Genomic DNA, 24,091 nt, shown 5'->3' with positions numbered 1-24,091 from the left:
TCCTGCCCAAGGAACTCAAAGTGCTTCCCCCCTCACAATACCCTACTCCCCTCTTCACATCCCAGCATTCTACCACCTACTGGCAAGGGTTTGGCATTTGGGGTCCATTTGTGACAATGTGTATTGCATATGCAAAGGAATTTTGCATAATGTGCACGATTGAAAATGTCACTTACCCAGTGTACATCTGTTCGTGGCATCAGTCGCTGAGATTCACATGGTATGCATGAGCTCGCCATCTGGTGTTGGGTCGGAGTGTTACAAGTTGTTTTTCTTCGAAGAAGTGTTTTCGAGTCACGGGACCGAGTGACTCCACCTTCTGTGCTCATTGCGCATGGGCGTCGACTCCATCTTCGATTGTTTTCCCCGCAGAGGGTGAGGTAGGAGTTGTACTATAGTAATAGTGCCCGCGCAATGAAAAATGTAAGTATGTACCTATTAAAGGATTAAGTAATATATACAAATGTACAAAATTGAAGGTAACTTCTGAACTGCTACAGGCTTCCGGGGAGGTGGGTGGGTCCATGTGAATCTCAGCGACTGATGCCACGAACAGATGTACACTGGGTAAGTGACATTTTCAGTTCGATGGCATCTGTCGCTGTAGATACACATGGTATGCATAGACTAGTAAGCAGTTAGTTCCCCATAAGCGGTGGTTTAGCCTGTAGGAGTAGAAGTTGTCTGAAATAGAGTTCTTAATACAGCTTGACCTACTGTAGCTTGTTGTGCGGATAGCACATCTATACAGTAGTGTTTGGTGAATGTGTGAGGCGTAGACCAAGTGGCTGCCTTACATATTTCCTGCATTGGGATGTTTCCTAAAAAGGCCATTGAAGCACCTTTTTTCCTTGTTGAATGTGCCCTGGGAGTAATGGGCAGTTGTCTTTTTGCTTTAAGGTAGCAGATTTGGATGCATTTAACTATCCATCTGGCTATACCTTGTTTTGATATTGGGTTACCTGCATGAGGTTTTTGGAATGCAATAAATAGCTGTTTAGTTTTTCTGATGTTCTTTGTTCTGTCAATGTAGTACATTAATGCTCTTTTGACATCTAATGTATGTAGTGCTCTTTCAGCCACAGAATCTGGCTGTGGGAAAAATACTGGTAGTTCTACCGTTTGATTTAGATGGAATGGTGAAATAACTTTTGGTAAAAATTTTGGATTAGGTCGTAGGACGACCTTATTTTTATGTATTTGTATAAAAGGCTCTTGTGTTGTGAACGCTTGAATTTCACTTACTCTTCTTAGAGATGTAATGGCGATGAGAAAGGCAACTTTCCAGGTTAGGAATTGTATTCCGCAAGAGTGCATGGGTTCGAAAGGTGGGCCCATGAGTCTTGTTAGAACCACGTTTAGGTTCCATGAAGGAACAGGTGGTGTTCTTGGTGGTATAATTCTTTTAAGCCCTTCTATAAATGCTTTGATAACTGGTATCCTATACAAGGAAGTTGAATAGGTAGTTTGCAGGTATGCAGATATTGCTGCAAGGTGTATTTTAATAGAAGAGAAGGCTAGCTTTGCTTTTTGTAAATGGAGCAAGTAATTTACTATATGTTTTGGAGTTGCATCTAGCGGTTGTATCTGATTATGATGGCAGTACCAAACAAATCTTTTCCACTTACTTGCGTAGCAGTGTCTAGTGGATGGCCTTCTGGCCTGCTTTATGACTTCCATACACTCTTGGCTAAGTTGCAAGTGTCCGAATTCTAGGATTTCAGGAGCCAGATTGCTAGATTCAGCGATGCTGGGTCCGGGTGTCTGATCTGTTGGTTGTGTTGCGTTAACAGATCTGGTTTGTTGGGCAGTTTGATGTGTGGTACTACAGACAGATCTAGCAGTGTTGTGTACCAGGGTTGTCTTGCCCAAGTTGGTGCTATTAAAATGAGTTTGAGTTTGTTTTGACTCAATTTGTTTACTAGGTAAGGAAGGAGAGGGAGAGGAGGAAAAGCGTAAGCAAATATTCCTGACCAGTTCATCCATAGGGCATTGCCTTGGGATTGCTTGTGTGGGTATCTGGACGCGAAGTTTTGGCATTTTGCGTTCTCTTTTGTTGCAAATAAGTCTATTTGTGGTGTTCCCCAGAGTGTGAAGTAGGTGTACAGAATCTGTGGGTGGATTTCCCATTCGTGGACTTGCTGGTGATCTCGAGAGAGATTGTCTGCCAGCTGATTCTGGATCCCCGGAATAAACTGTGCTATTAGACCAATCTGATTGTGGATTGCCCACTTCCATATTTTTTGAGCTAACAAGCTTAACTGCGTTGAATGTGTTCCTCCTTGTTTGTTTAGATAATACATCGTTGTCATGTTGTCTGTTTTGACTAGGATGTATTTGTGGGTTATGATTGGTTGGAAAGCTTTTAGTGCTTGAAAAACTGCTAATAATTCTAGATGATTTATATGCAGTTTTGTTTGATGTATGTTCCATTGTCCTCTTATGTTGTGTTGATTGAGATGTGCTCCCCACCCTGTCATGGAAGCATCTGTTGTTATTACGTACTCTGGCACTGGGTCTTGGAAAGGCCGCCCTATGTTTAAATTTATACTGTTCCACCATAGAAGCGAGAGGTAAGTTTGGCGGTCTAGCAACACCAGATCTAGAAGGTGACCCTGTGCTTGAGACCACTGTGAGGCTAGGCACTGTTGTAAGGGCCTCATGTGCAGTCTTGCGTTTGGGACAATGGCTATGCATGAGGACATCATGCCTAGGAGCTGTAGTATTGTTCTTGCTTGTATTGTTTGGTTTGGAGACATGTGTTGAATGACCCTGTTGAAATTGTGGATCCTTTGTGGAGTTGGCGTTGCTACTCCTTTTGTCGTGTCTATTATGGCTCCTAGATATTGCTGTACTTTGCTTGGCAGAATGTTTGATTTTGCAAAGTTGACGGTGAACCCTAGTTTGTAGAGGGTTTGTATGACTTGATTTGTGTGGTTTGAGCATTGTGTGAGCGAACTGGTTTTGATTAGCCAGTCGTCTAGATACGGGAACACATGTATTTGCTGCCTTCTGATGTGTGCAGCGACTACTGCTAGGCATTTTGTGAATACTCTTGGAGCGGTTGTTAAACCAAAAGGCAATACTTTGAATTGGTAATGTATTCCTTTGAATACAAACCTTAGATATTTCCTGTGTGATTGATGTATTGGTATATGGAAATATGCATCCTTGAGGTCTAGGGTTGTCATGTAGTTGTGTTTTTTGAGCAATGGTAACACTTCTTGTAGTGTGACCATGTGAAAGTGGTCTGATTTGATGAATGTGTTTACTACTCTGAGGTCTAGAATTGGTCTCAGTGTTTCGTCCTTTTTTGGTATCAAGAAGTACAGTGAATAAACTCCTGTGTTTATTTGTGTGCTTGGTACTAATTCTATTGCATTTTTTTGCAGTAGTGCTTGAACTTCTATCTCTAGAAGCTGTGAATGGTATTTTGTTAAATTTTGTGATTTTGGTGGTATGTCTGGAGGGAATTGCAGGAATTCTATGCAATAACCATGCTGGATAATTGCTAAGACCCATGTGTCTGTAGTTATTTTGTCCCATGCTTCGTAATATTGACGTATCCTCCCGCCCACTGGTGTTGTGTGGGAGGGGTGTGTGACATGTGAGTCACTGCTTGTTGGTAGTGGTTTTGGGGCTTTGAAATCTTCCCCTATTCCTAGGGAATTGCCCCCCTCTATACTGGCCCCGAAAACCTCCCCTGTACTGTCCCTGGTAGGTGGGCGGTGCGGACTGTGAGGTGCTAGCTTGTGTGGCCTGACCCCGAAACCCTCCTCTAAAAGGTGTTTTGCGGAAGGTGTTATAAGATCCTCTGCCCTGCGGGGAATAGAGTGCGCCCATGGCCTTGGCAGTGTCAGTGTCCTTCTTGAGCTTTTCTATGGCTGTGTCGACCTCCGGTCCGAACAGAAGTTTTTCGTTTACTGGCATGTTAAGCACTGCCTGCTGAATTTCTGGCTTGAATCCAGACGTTCTGAGCCATGCGTGCCTACGGATGGTAACCGACGTATTAATGGTTCTTGCGGCCGTGTCTGCTGCATCCATGGAGGAGCGTATTTGATTGTTGGAAATGTTTTGACCCTCCTCAACAACCTGTTTTGCTCTCTTTTGCAGATCTTTTGGGAGATGTTCAATGAGATGCTGCATCTCATCCCAGTGGGCTCTGTCGTATCGCGCTAACAGCGCTTGTGAATTTGCGATGCGCCACTGGTTTGCTGCTTGGACAGCAACCCTCTTCCCGGCTGCATCGAACTTCCTACTTTCTTTATCTGGGGGAGGTGCATCCCCAGAAGTGTGTGAGTTTGCCCTTTTTCTGGCAGCCCCTACCACCACAGAGTCTGGTGGCAGCTGAGAGGTGATGAATACAGGGTCCGTAGGAGGCGCCTTATACTTCTTGTCCACCCTAGGCGTCACTGCCCTACTTTTTACTGGCTCCTTGAAAATGTCCTTTGCATGGCGTAGCATGCCTGGGAGCATCGGCAGGCTTTGGTAGGAGCTGTGGGTTGAAGAGAGGGTGTTAAATAAAAAATCATCCTCTACTTGTTCCGAGTGTAGTTCCACATTATGGAATAGTGCTGCTCTAGCCACCACTTGTGAGTAGGCTGTGCTGTCTTCCGGTGGTGATGGCCTAGTTGGGTATGTGTCTGGGCTGTTATCAGACACTGGTGCGTCGTACAAGTCCCACGCATCCTGATCTTGGTCATCGTGGCTCATGGCGGTGTGAGCTGGCGAATGTGACGGGGTGTAAGTTGGCGAAGCCGGAGTTACAGGTGGAGGCGAGGGAGGAGGTGTTACCTTTTGTGCTGTTTGTTGCTGAGGAGTAAACTGAAGCGTTCTCTTTCGTTTGACAGGTGGAAGGGTACTGATCTTCCCAGTCCCCTGCTGAATAAAGATACGCTTTTGCGTGTGATCCACGTCAGTGGATTGCAGTTCTTGTTCAAATCTATGTTTCTTCATTTGAGAAGACATAGAATGCTCTTCAGTGTAGGAGCCAGAAACAGGGTCTGATGTCGCTTTTTTCGACTCCGAAACCCCTGTCGATTGTTTTTTCGGCTCCGAGGTAACCTTCCTTTTTTTCTGTGCCGAAAATTCTTGGCCTCTATGGTCTTCGGCGCCACTGTCTCGGCGTCGATCCGTGTCGACACCGAATTCTCGGTGTCGATGCTTCTGTTTAGCACTCTCTCGGTCTCGAGGAGGCTGCGTGCCGGTGTCTCGACCGGAGTCGGACGATCTCGACACTAAATGGGCCTTTTTCGGTGCCGATTGTTGGTCACCGAGAATTTGGGTGGAGCCATGGCCGGTTGGCAGTGGCGTCCCCTGGGCCTTCTTTCCTTTTTTAAGGTTTGATCTCGACGTCTTACTCACAGTTCTTGTAGAGTGTAGCTCGTCGGAGTCTGAATCCTGGATGGAAAAGGATTCCTCCTGTTCCTCTTCTGTCTCGAACTGTCGACGCTCTTTTGGCGTGGACGCCATCTGGAGTCTTCTCGCTCGACGGTCGCGCAGAGTTTTTCGGGACCGGAACGCCCGACAGGCCTCACAGGATTCTTCGCTGTGCTCGGGTGACAGGCACAGATTACAGACCGAGTGTAGGTCCGTATAAGGATATTTGTTGTGGCATTCGGGGCAGAATCGAAACGGGGTCCGTTCCATCGGCGTTGTCCTCCACGCGGTCGGGCCGACTAGGCCCCGACGGGGTGCCGAAATCTACCCCGAAGGGCACCGAAGCGCTTCGATGTTCAACGCGTCGTTGTATGTGTCTATCTCTAACCGGATCGCAACGATACCGTCGAAAATCTTCCGTCTTCAGCTATCTTTCCGTTCCGAAACTCGGAGCGACAGGAACACGTCCGAACCCGATGGCGGAAAGAAAACAATCGAAGATGGAGTCGACGCCCATGCGCAATGAGCACAGAAGGTGGAGTCACTCGGTCCCGTGACTCGAAAACACTTCTTCGAAGAAAAACAACTTGTAACACTCCGACCCAACACCAGATGGCGAGCTCATGCATACCATGTGTATCTACAGCGACAGATGCCATCGAACTCACAGTTACTGTTATCCTGTGATACAGAACTGTGGCAAAAAAAATGAGCTTTTTGAGATAAAGTTTGTGATTTTGTACCTTGGGTTTTTGACATAATAAAAAATAGTAGCCTCATAGTCTGCTTCTTCTGTGTACTTTTAGTTTTTTGCCTGCAACGGCACAATCAGGGCAGCACTTCGATCAATAAAGAGTGAAAAAAACCTTGGAGATTGTTTTTTTTTTTTTTACCCAAAATATTACACAATTTGGTTTAGAATAGTAAATAATCCTGCTGGGCTATTTTAGGAAAAGTTTCACTTTCTCTAAATATTCTAGGATTGGCATTAGAATAGAAAATGTTCATACTGCCTGCAGGGTAGAAAGGATCTCAGTCCAGCACCCTATATTCTTCCTGCACCACTACCCTCAAGGTGCACTTACTAATCTTTAAGGCCTCTTCGAGACAGTAACAAAATGAACAGTTCATTCAATATATGTTCCACTCTAATTGATTTCTTTCTTTTCTGATCTGAAGTTGTTGTATCACGTTTTTGAGATGTGTTCCTAAACAACTGAATTTAAGTTTAAATTGGAAAAATGAAGAAATAAACTGAATAGGACTATTAATTTTGTTATTGCATCCTGGAAGACTTAAAGAATAGTAATTGTGATCTTCCCATGTTCGTCAAGCTCACTGCTAAACTCAAGCCAAGAAAGACAAAAGTGGCGAGAGATTTATACCAGGAATGCTTTTTAGGCAACTCTGGCTGCCCTGAGTTCGAGAACATTTGAGTGAACATTTTGCTTTTCACACAGCCAGGAGCTATTTGTGGAAAGGTTCTGTAAACGTGCACCCCGACCTTAGATTGAGTTGCCTGTGGTGAGCTGGCATTGTGGTACCATAGTGTAAAGGTCTGGGCCATCCGCAATACCAAAACAAGCCTGATTTCAGGAGTAACCAGAATATGTTCCTCTCATTACACTAAGATTTGTTTCCATTGCAAATTTAACTAATCTTGGAGAGGTCGTGTTCTCAGGGGGCACCAAGAAATTAAAAGGATACAGATATCTCCACAACCATTCTGCATTTTCTTATGGGTGATCTCAGATCTTGCAAGGGTGTTCTGGGTTAACTTTACAGTCTTTTTTCTTTCCTGAGAAGGATACGTTTTTATAATGTCTACACAAATATTTGCTCCTAGGAATGAAGCATGTTGCAAACAAGTAAGCACCAACTTCCTTTTTGTTCAGAGTGACATCTGCTTACATAACAGACCAAGTTTCAAATGGACTGCATGTGTGGTTTACTTGACGATAGGAGCCAGTTCAGGCACATGAAACCTCTTATTACGTGACACATTAAACATGCTGCTTCTAGTGCCATTGCCACGCATTTTGTAAATGCTCTGGGTGCCGTTTTGAAGCCAAATTCGAGAACTTTGAACTGGCCATCCACCACTGTCCTCTAAATTGACTGACGCTAGGAAATCCTTGTGGTCAGATTAAATGAAGGACAGAAGTGAAATCATCTGGAAATGTAGTTTTTTTAATCAACTTCTCTCGTAAGTTCAACAAACATTGACATAGCTAAAAGGTCTTGCCTTTTGGACATGAATGAAGACCTACTAGTTTCACCATTGTTTTTTGCTGATATTGTTCAGCGTCAGCAGGAAAAGAGTGAAAATGCAATTTGTGCATTTGTGCACATGTAATTATAATCTGGGGAGGTAGAGAAAGAGCAACCTGAAATGAGAAAAAACAGACCATATGTCAGAAAGCATGGAAAGACGTACTCCAATGGAGTGGTGGTGTCAGAATAAAGAACACAGTACTGACATCTCATGAAGCACCTAGGAGCGAGTGCACCATAAAATCCCCAGATGTGGATATCTTTGGCAGTAGTAGCCTTGAGCTTGCATATACAAGATATGTAGTCTGAAGCGCAGCACGCATAACAACATATTACAAACGGCACAAGAACAATAAAAAAAAAAAAAAAACATACATGCAGGAGCAGAGATGCTCTTAATACTTCACACCTCAACACTGTACTAAGGACACAAGAGTTCCATCTGGTTGCTGCAATGTCTGTGCGCAGATGCACAGTAACATAGGATGTGCAAAAGGGAAGAGTTAAAGTTCTGAAGATGGTAGCGGCCATATTGTAGTAGTCAATTTAATTAAGGCATTTAACTGTCAAAACAATTAAACGTCAAGACTACCAATCAAGTGTTTAAATTATGAGCAGCACGATCCACACATCTCTGAAGCAGTAGGCCTTCAAACCAACTAACAGATTTTACCAACTAACGTGAGTGAAAGATAGAGCGAGAGAGACAATCAGTACATGGTGTGACTTTGGGGGAAAAGAAAGAAGGAAACGAAGGGAGGAAGAAATTGAAAAGGAAAACATTCAAATACCAATTGGCACCGGTGAAAATCATGAACAACTAAGGAAGTACAGTGTGAGACAAAGACAAGACAAGACTTTCAAGGTAACAGTACAATATTTTTAATTTACAGCATTATTGCTCTGCCCGTGCCTGTAGCTTACTCCTCTCAAACTTCATTGGTGCCACAGAGGGCAGGGCAGCACAAGTGAGCTTGTGCGTGAATCTCCGAAGTGTACAAACATATGGCATGATTCTTATCAGGAAACAAGATACGTATCACACTATTTTTAAATACTTTTTGCAACAATACCTGCAGCCTCCCTTCCCTTACTTACTGCTTATAGCTGCAACTTAGGCTTCCTGGTGGCGCAAGGACAGGTGTTAACATTCATGAGGGGGGGCAGAGAAGAGAAATGTTACAGCTTTGCAGTAAGGAATGCAGTCCAGGAAAGTCTGTTCCAGGGCTCGGTTTACAGCCTGTGCCCAGGGACTCATACACCTTGTCCCGCAATAAATGTATGAGTGAGAAGCCACGCAGGCCTTGCTGCCCCTGTGACCATGTTACTTCATCGGTTCCTTGGGTCGTAATGTGAAAAATAGGACTGCCATAGTAATCTCCTGTTTAATTTCAATTTAAAAGCAAACACTAGTGAAATGCAAAGTACTTCAGACCAGCACAAGGGATTAGTTGGACATAAACAGTAACGCCCAGCAAAATGCTATTCGGTGTGCTTAGCAGTATTTGGCTAGGTGAGAGGCTTAATACCTGCGAAGGGGACTGCATGGCTCTCTGTTTCCTAACCTTACTCTGCAGAAAGTTTGGCAGGGCACATAAGTACCTATACTAGTAACTCGGAATCTATGAACGAAACTACAAAATGTCTCAAGTAGTTTGCTTGTAAGATGGCCATCACGTTTCCTGTGCTTTGGTCTTGGTTGCAAGCACTGGTCCCATTTCTGTGTGTTCTACTACTCTTGCTGATACAGTGAGGCAACCTGCATGCAATAATAAATGTAATTTAGTACCCAAGACTTGCATAAATGCAAAAACTTTGTAAGCCCATCCACTGCAAAACATTTTCAGTATGAAAAGGTGAAAACTGACAGCCCCTCTCCCCCAAAAAACGCTAAATGAAAACGAGAAATAAGCAGCTGCCTGACATCAGAGCTCGGAGCAATTGAAAACATTGAGCGTTTGTGTGAATTGCTCTTAGACAAAGGAAAAAGCCGTCACTTTTACAGTTACTAATATGGGACAAATGTAAGGCTACAAGTAATGGGGGGGGGTGGGGGGGGGGGGGCTGCTCCGAAGGATTGAACAACTGGAGAAAAGGGGGGACAAATAGGAACGATTAGCCACTTGGGAAGCAAGGATTTTTAAAGGACACTGAAAGAAAAATGAAAAGCAATGGGTGGGTGTAAGCCCACGATGTATATACATGCCTCCATCTTTGGGCAAATTAAAAACAAAGACTTGAATAAAGCCCTGCTGTTGGGATTTTGTCACTAATTCTATCACTCATAAGTGAAGTAGTTAATAATTGTTAAACACACTGCTTCCAAATGCGATGTTAATTCATAGGAAGTTTTGGTGGTAGTTTTTACATTAATTCTATGGAGTAACCAAACATCATAATGTAACAATGCAGCAACAATATGTAAATTGACACCAAACTGGAAGATAAGCCTGAACTTATTCCCCACTGGAAAGGGAGAGGTGGAAAGCTGGCTGTTGGGAAATCATGTACGCCAAGCCCCTTCATGGCCCCTGTGTGCTAGCAACCCTTTAGGTAGAAGTGTTTCACACTCTGCTGAGGACTGGAATAGGAGCACTGCCAAAAAGGCTGAAAATCACTACATGATCATACTAATAATTACTTTTTTGGCCATATGATTGGTGTGTGTGTGTAGGAATACAAGTTTTGCTGAAGAACACATACAACCTTGCCTTTATAGTACCTGTTTTCATAGCCTGCAAGGCGTCATTCATATGCGTTCCAAACAGGTTGTGTCTATTAATAGGAATGATCTAAGTTTCCCCCAACCTTTACCACCAAATCTTTCCAGCAAAGACTGTCTAGGAAGTAGTTTAAAAAGCAGTCTCTGGCACTATGAATGCCACCTTTCAAGACCTCACTCTGAAGGAAGAGGGTGCCTCTGCAGAGAACATCACTGGCTCTTTGACAGGTTTCTCAGTATGATACCCCTTTGCCAAGACTCTTACCACCATCTGATTCTAGTAATGAAATCAAATAAATCCCTTCACAGATAAAAGAACTCTTAAGCTGCATGCACATTAGGAGGTCTGAATGAACCGTGTACAAATGGTATCACAGAGCACATGTAAGTCCACCATGAGTGGGTCAGCTCCTGGAAACAAAAATTCATAACCAAGCTGAAGGGAGAAAAGACAAGGGGGCAAAAAAAAAATCTATGCCAACACAAGTGGAAAAGGGCCAAGTGTAAAAAATGCTCAACACAAGTGCAGCAGCTTCCAGTCGACACCGATTAGCAGAAAAGAAAAATAGCAAAACAGCACCTAGCAAGGGAGTGTGCCTGTGTATGCTTGAGGACATGCCCGCGTACGAGGTACCTTGCTCCACAGAACAGCTACTGAAGCAATATTCAGTCCCAGCATTACATTACGTGGCCTGGTAATCACAGGTTGTGAATGAAAGATGCACAACATCATAATAACTGGATAGGATTCAGTGAAGATCAAAAGATACACAATGGTTAATTTATTGGACAAAAGAATTCTGAGGACTCCCCAGTCTTCATCGTAAATAAAGCAATATCCATTACCTGACTGGCTTTGACGATCACAGGCTAGCAGTTCGAGTAAATCTTGTCCATTTTCATCCCGTTTTATTGATTTATTTTTTGGCCTTGGGACCTGGCATCAGTGAAGAGGAAAATATAAGCATTAATAAAATATATCAACATTTCACTCTTATCATGGATATTTCAAGATAAGCATCAGTTTTTCAACTGAGTACTTGCCTCACTCTGAAAGCTAAAGAACATAATTTCAAAGTAGCCCCAGAACATTTGCAGCAGGCACATGTGCAGTTCATGGAAACATGTTTCTTTCACACCACCCCTTTCGTCTCTGTACAAAGTCACATATTCCATTTATCTAAAATTTAAGGAGTACATAAATGTACTTTTCACTGCAAAGGAACCATGCTTTGAGAAAAGCAGCATTTCTTTAAAAGTATTGAGCGATTTCAAGATATGCCTTTCATAATAACGTTATGGCTTTCTAATCTATGTATTTGAAAAATAATTACTTCACACTATATCATTAACCAACAATTTTTTTGGAGAGGAAATGCCTCATAAATTAACATAAATGGCCAAGACAAGACCCCCTCATAGGTTGGCTTTGCACGCTAAGTCAATGACTTGTCAATTTCTCCAGCTTAGGTAAATCACACCTATGATTTTCAACAGGAGTATTCAGCAAGTAGACTACTTGTCCAAAGACGCTGCCTTCATCTCTTAAGCAAATATTTACAGCTGATTTTGCCCTTAACTACCTAACCATGAGTCAAGGAGACAGAATGAAGGAGGAAACACGTTTCTACTACAATCAGCTTCTAATATGGGTTGAAGATGCAATCAGCCGTGCGCAGGCTATTTCCCACTGTGTCAGTACCCCATCTGACAGGTAAGTAATACATCCACCATATACAGGACAACCATTTGTTGGCTGCAGTTGTACTATTTATGAAATTTGTATGTTAATAATTTGGGAATTTGGAAGAAGTGTAAACTTCTACTTCACATGGTTTACAAATGATGTGTTTAGACTAGCAACAATCTGAGAAGACTGCAATGCCACCTCTACATTACAAGCTGGATTACTCTGCCTTCAAATCAGTTTGCAAAGAAGCAAAAAACTCAAAGTCTGTGCTATTGCCTCACTTTAGATGAAGGATTTCTAAAACCTCACATGTATCTGAAGTTCAATAAAGACAAAATCACAAGTATGTATTAATTCAACTACTATTGCTCAACGTAGCAGAATTGTTTGATTTTTTTTGTTGTAAAGAGAAAGTCATCATGTTTTAATATGCAGCTCTAAAAAGGCTAGGGAGTTTCAAGAATAGAGGAAAAAACAATACATTTCAGTCAGTAACTTAGGCAAAACAATTAAAACACTTGAGATAGGAAAACTTACCTGGAAAGCAATCAGGTAGCACAAAGCAGCTGGTTCAGTCACTGCTCTCCATTGTGCTTCGCTCTCTTGTGCCATCTTCAAAAGCAAAGTTGCGGCATGCATGTAGAAATGACCTCTTATCTCCTGGAATGCTGTAGCCAGATCATCAGTGCCACACGCATGGGGTTTTACTGACTGAAGCGTATGGTCAAAACTGAAAGAAAATGGCAACCAGATTACAATAATTGAATATTGCTCTATTTTTCTTAAAGATCCATGTTTGTTTCTTAAATGAAGATCATATTACAATGAATAGCTGTCTTTTGCATCATTTTGTTCAAAACATAACCAGTCTCCACCATTTTGCCTTGAATCTGAATCATTCGTATTGGGTTTATATGCTAAGTATGCAGCTTGTGGATTCAAACCCATTTTAACTGCAATTTCAAACTGAAAACACATAGAAAGTAAAGGAGTACTAAATTAAACTGACTTACCAAATGAATAGACTCTCAACATCTAAATTATTTCAGTACCCACTTTAGTTTTATATTCCAACATTCATATTACTAAATCTCAAAAAGTGGTATTTTCTTTCATTCTTTAAAAAACATTTTACAGACAGTAGTTAAGTCTATGTACGTAGAGTATTTTAATACATAACACATTGCTCCTAAAATGCCCATTACGTTTTTGAATCTCTTCCCTCGGGTTTACTTTTCAAGATTCTCATTTTAAGGATGGACGTTTAACCACTTTCAATGAAATGACAGAAAATATATATTTCAAACATAACAACTGATTTAATGTCCTGATGCTAAGTTAAGTAAAAGTTACTTACCTTCGGTAACAAAATATCTGGTAGAGACATATTATAGTTGCAGATTCCTTACCGTAGAATTTCCCCTAGGAATCAGACTGGATCTGGAGATTTTTCTTCGAGCAATACTCTTGCAAGTCGGCAAGTGGCGTTAGTCGACTCCGCGGATGTCGTTTGCCCCGTGATGACAGCAGGAGTAGTACATAGACACTGTCTTCACGCAGTTACGTCACTCCTTTTCTTTCCACGCCACGCGCTGATCCGGAGAAGACCTACCCTGGCTATTTTTTGGCCGAATTCGACCATTTTATCGAGTTTTTCTGTGAAACATTGGTGCGTTGAGGATGTCCCCGAAGACCTTGTTGAAGACATGCGAGGACTGTCATCGTACAATGTCGGTGACAGATCCTTGTTGAGTTTGTCTGTGGTGTCTCGAGCGCAACCATGACCCGAAGTAGTGCTCCGAGTGGCAGGCCATGCAACCGAAGGCTTTGAGGGAGCAGTCCCTAAAGCTTATGGCGGCCCAGCACTCGACTCCCCGTAAGTCCCAATATCGCTCAAGAGTAAGGTCTCGAGATCGGTCCCAGAGTCATCACCACTCGTATTCCAAATCCTTGGGTCAAGGTAAGAATAAGAAGTCGAAGAAGTCCCATCGCTCTCCGACTTTTCCCCGTCACTCAGCCAACATGTCGTGGGAAGAGCGTCCAAGCACAAGTCCTTCGTCCTCGGAGCCTGCGTCTGGGTCAGTCACGCGATTCCCCGAGTTTCCCGGAGCCGGAGCGACCCCCGCCCAACTTAGAGTTTTATGAGGCCATGCGCCTCATATTTGGGCGATCCGACCCAAATATGGCACCTTCGGGCCCAAGGGGTTCAGCTGAGGGGCCTTTGGTTCCTGCGTCGGCGGCTTTGGCTCCGGCCACCGAGGTCACCTCCGGATCCGTGCGCGGAACCACACTGGCGCCGGTCGCACCCTTGAGGCGTTCCCAGGCGCTGGGTCGATCATAGACGCTCCCAACGTTGGTAGTGCCCACTATCGACGTTGGCCCAATTCTTGTCCCCATGACTCTGAGTCAGAGTGGCGTCGGCTGACGCAGCCTTCGATGGGGCCTTTTTGCCACAGGTTGGATTCAGACCCTTTTTCTTATGGGTACGAATATTGGGAGGGTATGGAGGTGTCCCTGGACCCTTATGAATACCAGGATGATCCTTCTATGGACTGGGCTCAGGAATTGGGTGAAGCCAGTGGTCTGGATATTTCTCCTGACGCTGGCATGCTATCTCCTCCTACTGTGGCTACGGCAGAGGGAGCAACTGGTATGGTGGTCAGTAGGGCAGCTGAGGTCCTTGGTCTCAAGCTTCCCACTGGTGAGGTCAGGTCTAATCTCCTGATGGAAGTGCTTCAGCCTGGGGCTTCTACTTCAGAACCCCTTTTGCCGTTTAATGAAGCCCTCACCGATGTCATTTTGGGTACATGGTCCAAGTCCAACACAGGGGTCCGAACGATCCTAAATTCCTGTCTCAACACCCCACGCCTAGAGTCTATTTCAGAAAAAAAACATTTGAAAAAACTTAGTGACAAACTATTTGAACTAATCCAACTATTGTTTATTTAAACTGAGATGGCAGAAAATATTGCATGTCTCACACAGATAAAGATTTGCAAAAGCAGACTAGTAACATTACAGAAGAAATAGCAGCCCAATCTTTACAGAAGAAAACTAAAAAACGTCTTCAATATTATAAAGTCCACAATGGCCGAATAACATAACACAGCAAGTTGCAAACTGTGTAACAAATTCATAGTGGCAAAGACGTAGTTCAGGTGGGACTCCCAGTAAAATAAAATACTACATTCCTTTACAGGCTACCATGTGTTAAAAATTGTTTATATTTGTGTTAGAAACACAAGAGTTGTTTGTCTCCTAAGCAAGACAACACAGAATCCTTATTATGGGCACCAGTGGAGGGTATAAAAGGTTTTAGTCAATCTAAATAAAAGGTTGTATTAGATCAATCCTGACAGTAAATGATTTAAATTAATGATCAACAGAAAACTGTACAAATAAGCAATTACACAGCACTGAGATTAGCATACCCTAATAAGAAGGCAGGTTATGACTACTTTATTCATTAACTACAGATAGCTCTCGACCTAAGCAAACATATTAATGGGATTCATTACATTCTTTAAAGTGGCATTGAGCTACAATTCAAGTTGAATTTGAAGAGGGTACAATGTCAAGCTTTTCCATTATTAGCCAGGAAGCTGGCTGGTCCCAGATTTTAGTATTGCATATTGGAAGAATGGTGGTGGAAAACATACCCATTTCCAAAACAATATGCAATACACATGAAATGTTTAATCTCACTTTGGTTTAACAAATATTGTAAAAAAAAAGAAAAAAAAAAAAAAGAATTGTGTTACTAATGTAACAAAAATCTTCAGGCAGTTTGGTAATTTTTCAAATAAGTCTTGCACTAATGCTTCTCGTAATTTGAGGATAGTTCTATATAACCATCTAGGGAAAATGTAAAGGTCTGAAGGGAACAAAACTCCTACAACAAAAAAATCTGAAAACCAGTGTCGCCCAGAGAGATGGCAAGCATGGTTGCCAATGTTTCAAAAGCAGCAGAAAACATTTCTTAGCCAGGATGCAGATCATATGTACCGTCAACTACAGAAGGAGACAGATAAAGTCTTTTTTGTGCTTAGACAGAACTTCTATTCTTCACTCACAGCAATGCACCACAGAAATCATTACTACATTTGACTTTGTCCCACTGATATACTTTTGCAACTGTGCCTATCATTCCTAGCTATTGGATACTAACTGGATGAGTGTGTTTTTCTTTTTTATAACTGACCCACATACAACAGAAGTTATGGACTTCGTAGCCATAATGGAGTCAAGTATCTGAGGAAGCTGGGGTGTTTGAAAATACTGAGGCAAGCATCATATCCTCCCCAACAGTCTAAGGTGGAAGTGATTTTGGATGCTCAGTTGTTAAGTCTAAGTCCTCTGATGAAAATGCTTCCCTTTAATTTTTCCCATACATTAGCAGTAACAGCACTAGGGAATTCTGGATTAAGGTAATGCAAATGTGTTACTAGATGAAAATGGTCCATGATCCCTTATTCTCATGATTTTACAGTGATTCAACAAACTCTTCCTAAACCTTCCAAGTTCTTAGATACTAATAACTTCAGACCATACTGACTTGAGCCCTTAATCCTCTGTGATTTTATAGAGGGCTTTTTTCTTGATTCTCAGATCCACTTACTAATTTCTTACAATTGGAGCAATAAAGTCACTTCACCTTTCTATCAGAAACTTAGAAAAGCTTGGACAAGGTAAATTCGGTTGTCACCAGATCATCTGAATCTAAATGCCATAGCAATGGTCATCCAAAGGTGAAAAAATGAAGTCTTATAACATAGTATGTTTCCAAACATCTAGGAGGCAGAAGTGAAAAGGGGGTGTCAAGGGGGTGGGTTATACAGCCCTTCAACATAATCCATTTGTATGTGGTATGCCTTAGGTGGTCTCTGCACAGTGATTCCAAGTGACAACATGGCTCTGATGGTCCTGTGAGTCAGCTATGCTGGTGTCAGCTGTCTATTTTATGGCCCTGTCACATCTAGGTTAGAGTACAGAAATGTTGTGTTTTCATATATTCTGAGTGCATGCTAGAATAGCCTTTGCATGGCACTTGGAGTTATCATCTAGGAGCAGGGGGTGATAACCTCCTGAGTTCCACAAGTCTCCTTACTGGGTAGCTCTTTTCTCACAGTCCCTGTTCTAGTTAGCTCTGGCCAAAAGCAACAATGGCATTATGATGGGAGCCCAGGTCCTCTTTTCTCAGATACAGTGTTTCATTTTTTGGTAACTATCCATTACCTCCAGTTCCTTACCCACTATGTTCCCACAAATTACCGGTCTAGCTAAGGTATGCTTACTGGAGAAGCCTCTCTTATCTAAGATCGCTAGATAAACCAGTTCATAAAAGATGGGTGACCTTTATTTTCATGGTGGTTCCAATAGGTTACAGGGCAGTGTGCACTGCCAGTCAGGCACCACAAGCGACAGCAGGATGGTAAGGAAAATGTTACTTACCAGTAGTCATCTGTTCGTGGCATGTAGTGCCATCTAGTGTTGGGTTCGGAGTAGTACAACTTGTTTTTGTGCGAAGAAAGTTTGAGTCACAGGATCGAGTTACTCCTCCTTTCGGTAATACTGCGCATGGGCATCAAGTCCTTTGTTAGACTGTCCGTAGGCGGGAGAGTGAAGTAGTGAGAAGAGTATATAATATCAAATTAAATTACAATCTGTACACACTTCCGGGGAGGAAGGAGGATGCATGTGAATCTACAGCACTACATGCCACGAACAGATGTCTACTGGTAAGTAACATTTTCCGTTCGACGGCATGTGTAGCTGTAGATATACATGCTGTAAGGAAATGCCTCCTTGGCATGGTTACCCCCTAAATGTTTGCCTTTGCTGATGCTAAGTTATGATTTGAAAGTGTGCAGGAACCCTGCTAACCAGGCACCAGCGTTCTTTCCCTAAACTGTACCTTTGTCTCCACAATTGGCACAACCCTTGCACTCAGGTAAGCCCCTTGTAACTGATACCCTTGGTAACAAGGGCCCTGATGCCAGGGAAGGTCTCTAAGGGCTGCAGCATGTCTTATGCCACCCTGGGGACCCCTCACTCAGCACATGCACACTGCCTCACAGCTTGTGTGCGCTGGTGGGGAGAAAATGACTAAGTTGACATGGCACTCCCCTCAGAGTGCCATGCCAACCTCACACTGCCTGTGGCATAGGTAAGATACACCTCTAGCAGGCCTTACAGCCCTAAGGCAGGGTGCACTATACCACAGGTTAGGGCATATGTGCATGAGCACTATGCCCCTACAGTGTCTAAGCAAAACCTTAGACATTGTAAGTGCAGGGTAGCCATAAGGGTATATGGTCTGGGAGTTTATCAAACACAAACTCCACAGTTACATAATGGCTACACTGAAAACTGGGAAGTTTGGTATCAAACTTCTCAGCACAATAAATGCACACTGATGCCAGTGTGCAATTTATTGTAAAATACACCCAGAGGGCATCTTAGAGATGCTCCCTGAATACATATCCGACTTCTAGTGTAGGCTGACCAGTTCCTGCCAGCCTGCCACACACCAGACATGTTGCAGGCCACATGGGGAGAGTGCCTTTGTCACTCTGTGGCCAGGAACAAAGCCTGTACTGGGTGGAGGTGCTCCTCACCTCCCCCTGCAGGAACTGTAACACCTGGCGGTGAGCCTCAAAGGCTCACCCCTTTTGTTACAGCGCCCCAGGGCTTCCCAGCTAGTGGAGATGCCCGCCCCTCCGGCCACTGCCCCCACTTTTGGCTGCAAGGCTGGAGGAGATAATGAGAAAAACAAGGAGGAGTCACCCACCAGTCAGGACAGCCCCTAATATGTCCTGAGCTGAGGTGACCCCTGCCTTGAGAAATCCTCCATCTTGAGCTTGGAGGATTCCCCCCAATAGGATTAGGGATGTGCCCCCCTTCCCACAGTGAGGAGGCACAAAGAGGGTGTAGCCACCCTCAAGGACAGTAGCTATTGGCTACTGCCCTCCCAGAACTAAACACCCCCCTAAATTCAGTATTTAGGGGCTCCCCAGATCCTAGGAAATCAGATTTCTGCAACCTGAAGAAAGGAGGACTGCTGACCTACAAACCTGCAGAGAAGGAGGAAGACGACAACTGATTTGGCCCCAGCCCTACTGGCCTGTCTCCAACTTTGAAAACCTGCTCCAGCGACGCATCCGACAGGGCCCAGCGAACTCTGAAGCCTCAGAGGACTGCCCTGGACTACAGGACCAAGAAACTCCTGTGAACAGCAGCCCTGTTCAAAACCAGCTACTTCTTTGCAACAAAGAAGCAACTTCCAAGGACTTCACGTTTCCTGCCGGAAGCGTGAGACTCTACACTCTGCACCCGACGCCCCTGGCTCGACCTGCAGAAAACCAACACCTCAGGGAGGACTCCCCAGTGGCTGCGAGCACGTGAGTAACCAGACAACACCCCCTGAGCCCCCATAGCGATGCCTGCAGAGAGAATCCAGAGGCTCCCCTGACCGCGACTGCCTGTAACAAGGGACCCGACGCCTGGAACCAACACTGCACCCGCATCCCCCAGGACCTGAAGGAACCGAACTTCGACGCAGGAGTGACCACCAGACAACCCTCTGCCTTGCCCAGGTGGTGGCTGTCCTGGGAAGCCCCCCATGTGACTGCCTGCACCGCTAGAGTGACCCCCGGGTCCCTCCATTGTTTCCTACCTGAAACCCGATGCCTGCTTTCAACACTGCACCCAGCCGCCCCTGTGCCGCTGAGGGTGTGTATTGTGTGCCTACTTGTGTCCCCCCCAGTGCTCTACAAAACTCCCCTGGTCTACCCCCCCGAGGATGCAGGTACTTACCTGCTGGCAGACTGGAAACGGAGCACCCCTGTTCTCCATAGGCGCCTATGTGTTTTGGGCACCTCTTTGACCTCTGCACCTGACCGGCCCTGAGCTGCTGGTGTGATAACTTTGGGGTTGCCTTGAACCCCCAACGGTGGGCAGCCTATGCCCCGGAACTGAGACTTGTAAGTGTTTTACTTACCTCCTAATCTAACCTTTACTTACCTCCCCCAGGAACTGTTGATTTTTGCACTGTGTCCACTTTGAAAATAGCTTATTGCCATTTCTACAAAGACTGTACATGATATTGTTTTCATTCAAAGTTCCTAAAGTATCTAAGTGAAGTACCTTACATTTAAAGTATTAACTGTAAATCTTGAATCTGTGGTTCTTAAAATAAACTACGAAAATATATTTTTCTATATAAAAACCTATTGGCCTGGAATTGTATTTGAGTGTGTGTTCCTCATTTATTGCCTGTGTGTGTACAACAAAAGCTTAACACTACCCTCTGATAAGACTACTGCTCGACCCAACTACAACAAAATACAGCATTAGAATTATCTAATTTTGCCACTATCTTACCTCTAAGGGTAACCCTTGGACTCTGTGCACACTATTTCTTTCTTTGAAATAGTATATACAGAGTCAACTTCTTACACATGCTGTGCATAGACTGTAAAGCAGTCCCTCCGTAAAGCGGTGGCTGTGTGTAGGGGTTGCAATTGTTTGAAAAAGTGTTTTAAGTACAGCTTGTCCAACATTTGCCTGTTGTCTGGCAAATACGCCTACACAATAATGTTTAGTAAACGTGTGTGGTGTAGACCATGTTGCTGCCTTACAAATGTCTGCCATAGGTATGTTACCTAAAAAAGGCCATGGATTCACCTTTTTTCCCTAGTGGAATGAGCCGTAGGTAGTACAGGGAACTGTCTCTTAGCTTCAGTATAGCAAGTTAGAAAGCATTTGACTTTCCATTTTGCTTCAGTTGTATTAGACATTGGGTCTCCTTTTTGTGGTAATAAGAAAGCCACAAAAAGTTGTTTTGTTGTCCTAAAATCTTTTGTCCTGTCTATATAGTACATAATAGCTCTTTTGACATCTAGAGTATGTAGAGCTCTTGCTACCATTGAATCTGGTTTTGGGAAGAAAACTGGCAATTCTATTGTTTCATTATTATGAAATTGCTAAATGACTTTGGGAAGAAATTTTGGATTTGTTCTTAATACAAAACCTGAAAGAAAGGTTAATCGAAAGTTAATGCCTGAAGCTCACTGACACACCTAAAAGACGGGATAGCAATTAAGAATGCTACTTTCCATGAAAGGAATTGTAAGGGGCAGGAGTGAAGTGTCTCAAATGGTAGGGCCATGAGTCTTGTGAGGACAATGTATAAGTTCCAAGATGGAGCTGAAGGAATCCTTGGTAGAATTATTTTTTTCAGTCCTTCCATAAATGCTTTGATAACTGGAATTCTGGACAAGGAAATATGTTGTCTATTTTGCACATATGCAGCTAAATTTGCCTTTCGTAAATGTACTAAATATTATACAATGTCCTGTATTGTAGGCTGAAGAGGGTTAATATTTTTTATTTGAGAGTAACAAACAAAACGTTTCCATTTTGCTGCATAGCACTGCCTAGTAGTAGGTTTGCATGCTTGTTTAAGGATATCCATACATTCGTGTGGTAATGAAAATGTCACTTACCCAGTGTACATCTGTTCGTGGCATCAGTCGCTGGAGATTCACATGTTCTGCATAGCTCGCCATCTGGTGTTGGGTCGGAGTGTTACAAGTTGTTTTTCTTCGAAGAAGTCTTTCGAGTCACGGGACCGAGTGACTCCTCCTTCTGTCTCCATTGCGCATGGGCGTCGACTCCATCTTCGATTGCTTTCCCCGCAGAGGGTGAGGTAGGAGTTGTGCTGTAGTAATAGTGCCCATGCAATGGAGTGACTAAGTATGTACCTATTTAAGGTTAAAATAATATATATACAAATGTACAAAGTTGAAGCTAACTTCCAAACTGCTACAGGCTCCCGGGGAGGTGGGTGGGCACATGTGAATCTCCAGCGACTGATGCCACGAACAGATGTACACTGGGTAAGTGACATTTTCAGTTCGATGGCATCTGTCGCTGTAGATACACATGTTCTGCATAGACTAGTAAGCAGTTATCTCCCCAAAAGCGGTGGCTCAGCCTGTAGGAATGGAAGTGGTTTGAAATAATGTTCTTAACACGGCTTGACCTACTGTGGCTTGCTGTGCGGATAACACGTCTATACAGTAGTGCTTGGTGAACGTGTGTGGCATAGACCATGTGGCTGCCTTACATATTTCTTGCATTGGGATGTTTCCTAGAAAGGCCATGGTAGCACCTTTTTTTCTGGTTGAGTGTGCCCTTGGTGTAATGGGCAGTTGTCGTTTTGCTTTAAGGTAGCAGATTTGGATGCATTTAACTATCCATCTGGCTATACCTTGTTTTGATATTGGGTTTCCTGCATGAGGTTTTTGGAATGCAATAAATAGTTGTTTAGTCTTTCTGATTTTTTCGTTCTGTCAATGTAGTACATTAATGCTCTTTTGACATCTAATGTATGTAGTGCCCTCTCAGCTACGGAATCTGTCTGTGGGAAGAACCCTGGTAGTTCCACTGTTTGATTTAGGTGGAACGGTGAAATAACCTTTGGTAAAAATTTAGGATTAGTCCTTAGGACGACTTTATTTTTGTGTAGTTGTATAAAAGGTTCTTGTATTGTGAACGCCTGAATTTCGCTTACTCTTCTTAGAGATGTAATGGCGATGAGAAATGCAACCTTCCAGGTTAGGAACTGTATTTCGCAAGAGTGCATGGGTTCAAAAGGTGGACCCATGAGTCTTGTTAAGACAACATTTAAGTTCCATGAAGGAACAGGTGGTGTTCTTGGTGGTATAATTCTTTTAAGGCCTTCCATGAATGCTTTAATGACTGGTATCCTATATAGGGAAGTTGAATAGGTAGTCTGCAGGTATGCAGATATTGCCGCAAGGTGTATTTTAATGGAAGAGAAGGCTAGGTTAGATTTTTGTAAGTGAAGCAAGTAACCCACTACATCCTTTGGAGTTGCGTGTAAAGGTTGGATCTGATTATGATGGCAGTAGCAGACAAACCTCTTCCATTTACTTGCATAGCAGTGCCTAGTGGACGGCCTTCTGGCTTGCTTTATGACTTCCATACATTCTTGGGTAAGTTGTAAGTGTCCGAATTCTAGGATTTCAGGAGCCAGATTGCTAGATTCAGCGATGCTGGATCTGGATGTCTGATCTGTTGGTTGTGTTGTGTTAACAGATCCGGCCTGTTGGGCAATTTGATGTGGGGTACTACTGATAGGTCTAGAAGTGTTGTGTACCAGGGTTGCCTTGCCCAAGTTGGTGCTATTAAAATGAGTTTGAGTTTGTTTTGACTCAATTTGTTTACCAGATAAGGAAGGAGAGGGAGAGGAGGAAAAGCGTAAGCAAATATCCCTGACCAGTTCATCCATAGGGCATTGCCTAGGGACTGTTTGTGTGGGTATCTGGATGCGAAGTTTTGGCATTTTGCGTTCTCCTTCGTCGCAAACAAGTCTATTTGAGGTGTTCCCCAGAGTTTGAAATAGGTGTTCAGAATTTGGGGGTGAATTTCCCATTCGTGGACCTGTTGGTGATCTCGAGAGAGGTTGTCTGCGAGTTGATTTTGGATCCCTGGTATAAATTGTGCTATTAGGCGAATTTGGTTGTGAATTGCCCAACGCCAAATTTTTTGTGATAGCAGGCTTAACTGCGTGGAGTGTGTCCCCCCTTGCTTGTTTAGATAATACATTGTTGTCATGTTGTCTGTCTTGACGAGAATGTATTTGTGAACTATTATTGGTTGGAAAGCTTTTAGTGCTTGAAAAACTGCTAGTAGTTCTAGGTGATTTATATGCAGTTTTGTTTGATGTACGTTCCATTGTCCTTGTATGCTGTGTTGATCAAGGTGTGCTCCCCACCCTGTCATGGAAGCATCTGTTGTTATTACGTATTGTGGCACTGGGTCTTGGAAAGGCCGCCCCTTGTTTAAATTTATGTTGTTCCACCACAGAAGCGAGAGGTAAGTTTGGCGGTCTATTAACACCAGATCTAGAAGATGACCCTGTGCTTGAGACCACTGTGATGCTAGGCACTGTTGTAAGGGCCTCATGTGCAGTCTTGCGTTTGGGACAATGGCTATGC

General features: G+C 43.5%; 1 protein-coding gene across 2 annotated transcripts in view; it reads right to left on the bottom strand.

Annotated features, from left to right (window-relative positions):
* The window catches only part of LOC138250080 (E3 SUMO-protein ligase RanBP2-like), an 894,326-nt gene that overhangs the window by 732,720 nt on the left and 137,515 nt on the right, over positions 1 to 24,091 (bottom strand). For both annotated transcript variants that reach the window (XM_069204480.1, XM_069204481.1), the window contains exons 7-8: positions 12,603 to 12,795; positions 11,222 to 11,312 (exon numbers count right to left, since the gene is read on the bottom strand). In XM_069204480.1, coding sequence (XP_069060581.1) covers positions 11,222 to 11,312; positions 12,603 to 12,795 — 284 coding nt within the window. The remainder of the gene's footprint in view (positions 1 to 11,221; positions 11,313 to 12,602; positions 12,796 to 24,091) is intronic.

The sequence above is a fragment of the Pleurodeles waltl genome, chromosome 8 (assembly GCF_031143425.1).
Source record: "Pleurodeles waltl isolate 20211129_DDA chromosome 8, aPleWal1.hap1.20221129, whole genome shotgun sequence".
Taxonomy (NCBI): domain Eukaryota; kingdom Metazoa; phylum Chordata; class Amphibia; order Caudata; family Salamandridae; genus Pleurodeles; species Pleurodeles waltl.
The sequence above is the reverse complement of the archived record's forward strand: the minus strand, read 5'-3'. Positions and strand labels throughout refer to the sequence as shown.